This window comes from Lentinus tigrinus (assembly GCF_003813185.1).
Source record: "Lentinus tigrinus ALCF2SS1-7 unplaced genomic scaffold L226scaffold_164, whole genome shotgun sequence".
NCBI lineage: Eukaryota > Fungi > Basidiomycota > Agaricomycetes > Polyporales > Polyporaceae > Lentinus > Lentinus tigrinus.
In genome coordinates, this window is record NW_027138073.1 from 1 (window position 1) to 1,828 (window position 1,828).

At 53.1% G+C, this 1,828-nt stretch overlaps 1 protein-coding gene across 1 annotated transcript; it reads right to left on the minus strand.

Annotated features, from left to right (window-relative positions):
• Positions 1–8: 8 nt before the first annotated feature.
• On the minus strand, positions 9–1,325 carry L226DRAFT_577099 (uncharacterized protein; the record flags this gene model as incomplete). The annotated part of the gene is made up of 6 exons (XM_067685513.1): positions 9–208; positions 258–432; positions 493–787; positions 839–938; positions 987–1,226; positions 1,280–1,325. 6 exons carry the CDS (start codon positions 1,323–1,325, stop codon positions 9–11), a joined length of 1,056 nt encoding a protein of 351 aa, XP_067528192.1.
• Between the last annotated feature and the right edge of the window lie 503 nt (positions 1,326–1,828).

Genomic DNA, 1,828 nt, shown 5'->3' on the forward strand with positions numbered 1-1,828 from the left:
TGATGATATCATGAGCTATGAAATGCGACATGCGAGTTGCAGTCAGACTTACAGATAGCGACGCCCAGATCACCGATGATGAAGTAGCCAGGGCGGTCTGTTGGGTGAAGATCGCCGTAACTGATCATACATGTCACTCCGCCAGGAGAGTCGTTCTCGTCCTTGTGCTTCCCTCCGAAGTTCCCGAGGTCAGCCTTGAACGAGCCCACTGAAATGCATTGAGAACATATCACTGCTGAGATTGGATTACAACATACATGCCAGCGAGTCTGCGCGTTGCGTCGGCGTGATGTTCTGTTGGAACGTGGGGAAGGCGTAGTTACCCTCATATCCGACTGGAACCAGGTTGGTGACGTGAGCTTGAAGCTTAAGCGCAGCAGAGTACTCTGTCAAACCCGCCTCCAGTGCCTGAATCGCCAGAGGTGCGGCAGCCTACCGAAAATGACATTACGACGAGGGCATACTAAACATCCATCACATACATATGCGTACCTCGACAATCTCCTTTCGGAGGAGTTGATGATCTGAGGCGTCCTCTCCCATAGCCACCTTCATCCCGACTGTAGGTCCTACGAGATTGCGGGGGGTCTGATAGGACTGCGCAACGGTATAGCAACGGTGGGACGTCCGGATATTGATGGCCTGAGAGTGCCGCTCAAACCTGGTGCCGTACCTCCACATTCCATCGATGCACGCAGACTTCTGAGGCGTGCGCTCAGAACGAGGCCCACCCACATGCTCCCTCAGAGTTTTCCAGCTCTTGCGAGTGCCGTAGGAAATCGACCGACTGCTTCGATTGGTCTATGCGCGAACCGGAATCACAAACAACGATACTCACCCAGGAAGGCTCCATAGAGCGAGATGATCATTCATAGGATCACCGTCGCCGAGCGCAGAGCGGATGAGGAAGTAATCGCCGGGTAGAGCAGCAGGAAACCCTGCCACAGGGATGAGAACGAACGGAGGACACAATGAAGTAAACGTACCCATGCGAGTGATTCCCTCCTCCGTACCCTCCAGAAATGTCATCCCACCAAAAAACTCGTCAAAGTCCAGCATCGCCTGCGTGCTTGTGTCCAAGAGAGCGACGAAGGTGCGTAGGGCCTGAGGAACTTTGGGGTGCTTATAGACGGTGTAGAGTTTGGGGAAGCGGGGGTCTCGACCAGGAATATCAAGAAGTTCCCCTTCTGCGATCGTGGTCAACTTTGGTCGAGGCGGAGTGGGCTCTGAAAATTCGGTCAACACCGCACATAGGAGATGAAGGCAACATTACGCGTACCCTGCGATTCATTTTCGCTGGGCAGATTACTGGACTGAGAAGACATAGCTAGCGGAGGAGGAAGGCAGAGAGGCGAGGGAAGAGTAGAGAGGACCGCTGCGAGTGCGTCACGTATTGCTGAGAACGGCCCGGTTTGGGCAAAATCTTACAGTGATTCTCGCATCGGACTTGCTTATAACTGAGGATGAGTTGGACTGGTGCATCGATACCAAAGGATATGTATTAGCAATTCGCCAAGGAAGCTCAAAATACGCTAAGTTGAAACACAGGGACAGACTAATGCCTCACCAAAGTCGTGATATTCCCCCTGTGCTGGGCAGTAAGGGGATGGCCAGCAGCGAGCGTCTGCTCCTGGGCGGAGTTCCAACAGAGGATCCTCAGCATCCAATAGGATCGGGAGTTTGGTCAGGCAGTCTCTCATCGACGTAGACGTCATAGTTTTCGGCGCCAGAAGGATTTAGCACCCTGCTTGAGTAAACATGCGTTCCTATTGGTCGCCGAGTACAATACACACCCGCAGCAAACTCGATGTACATCTGGCAAAGTACC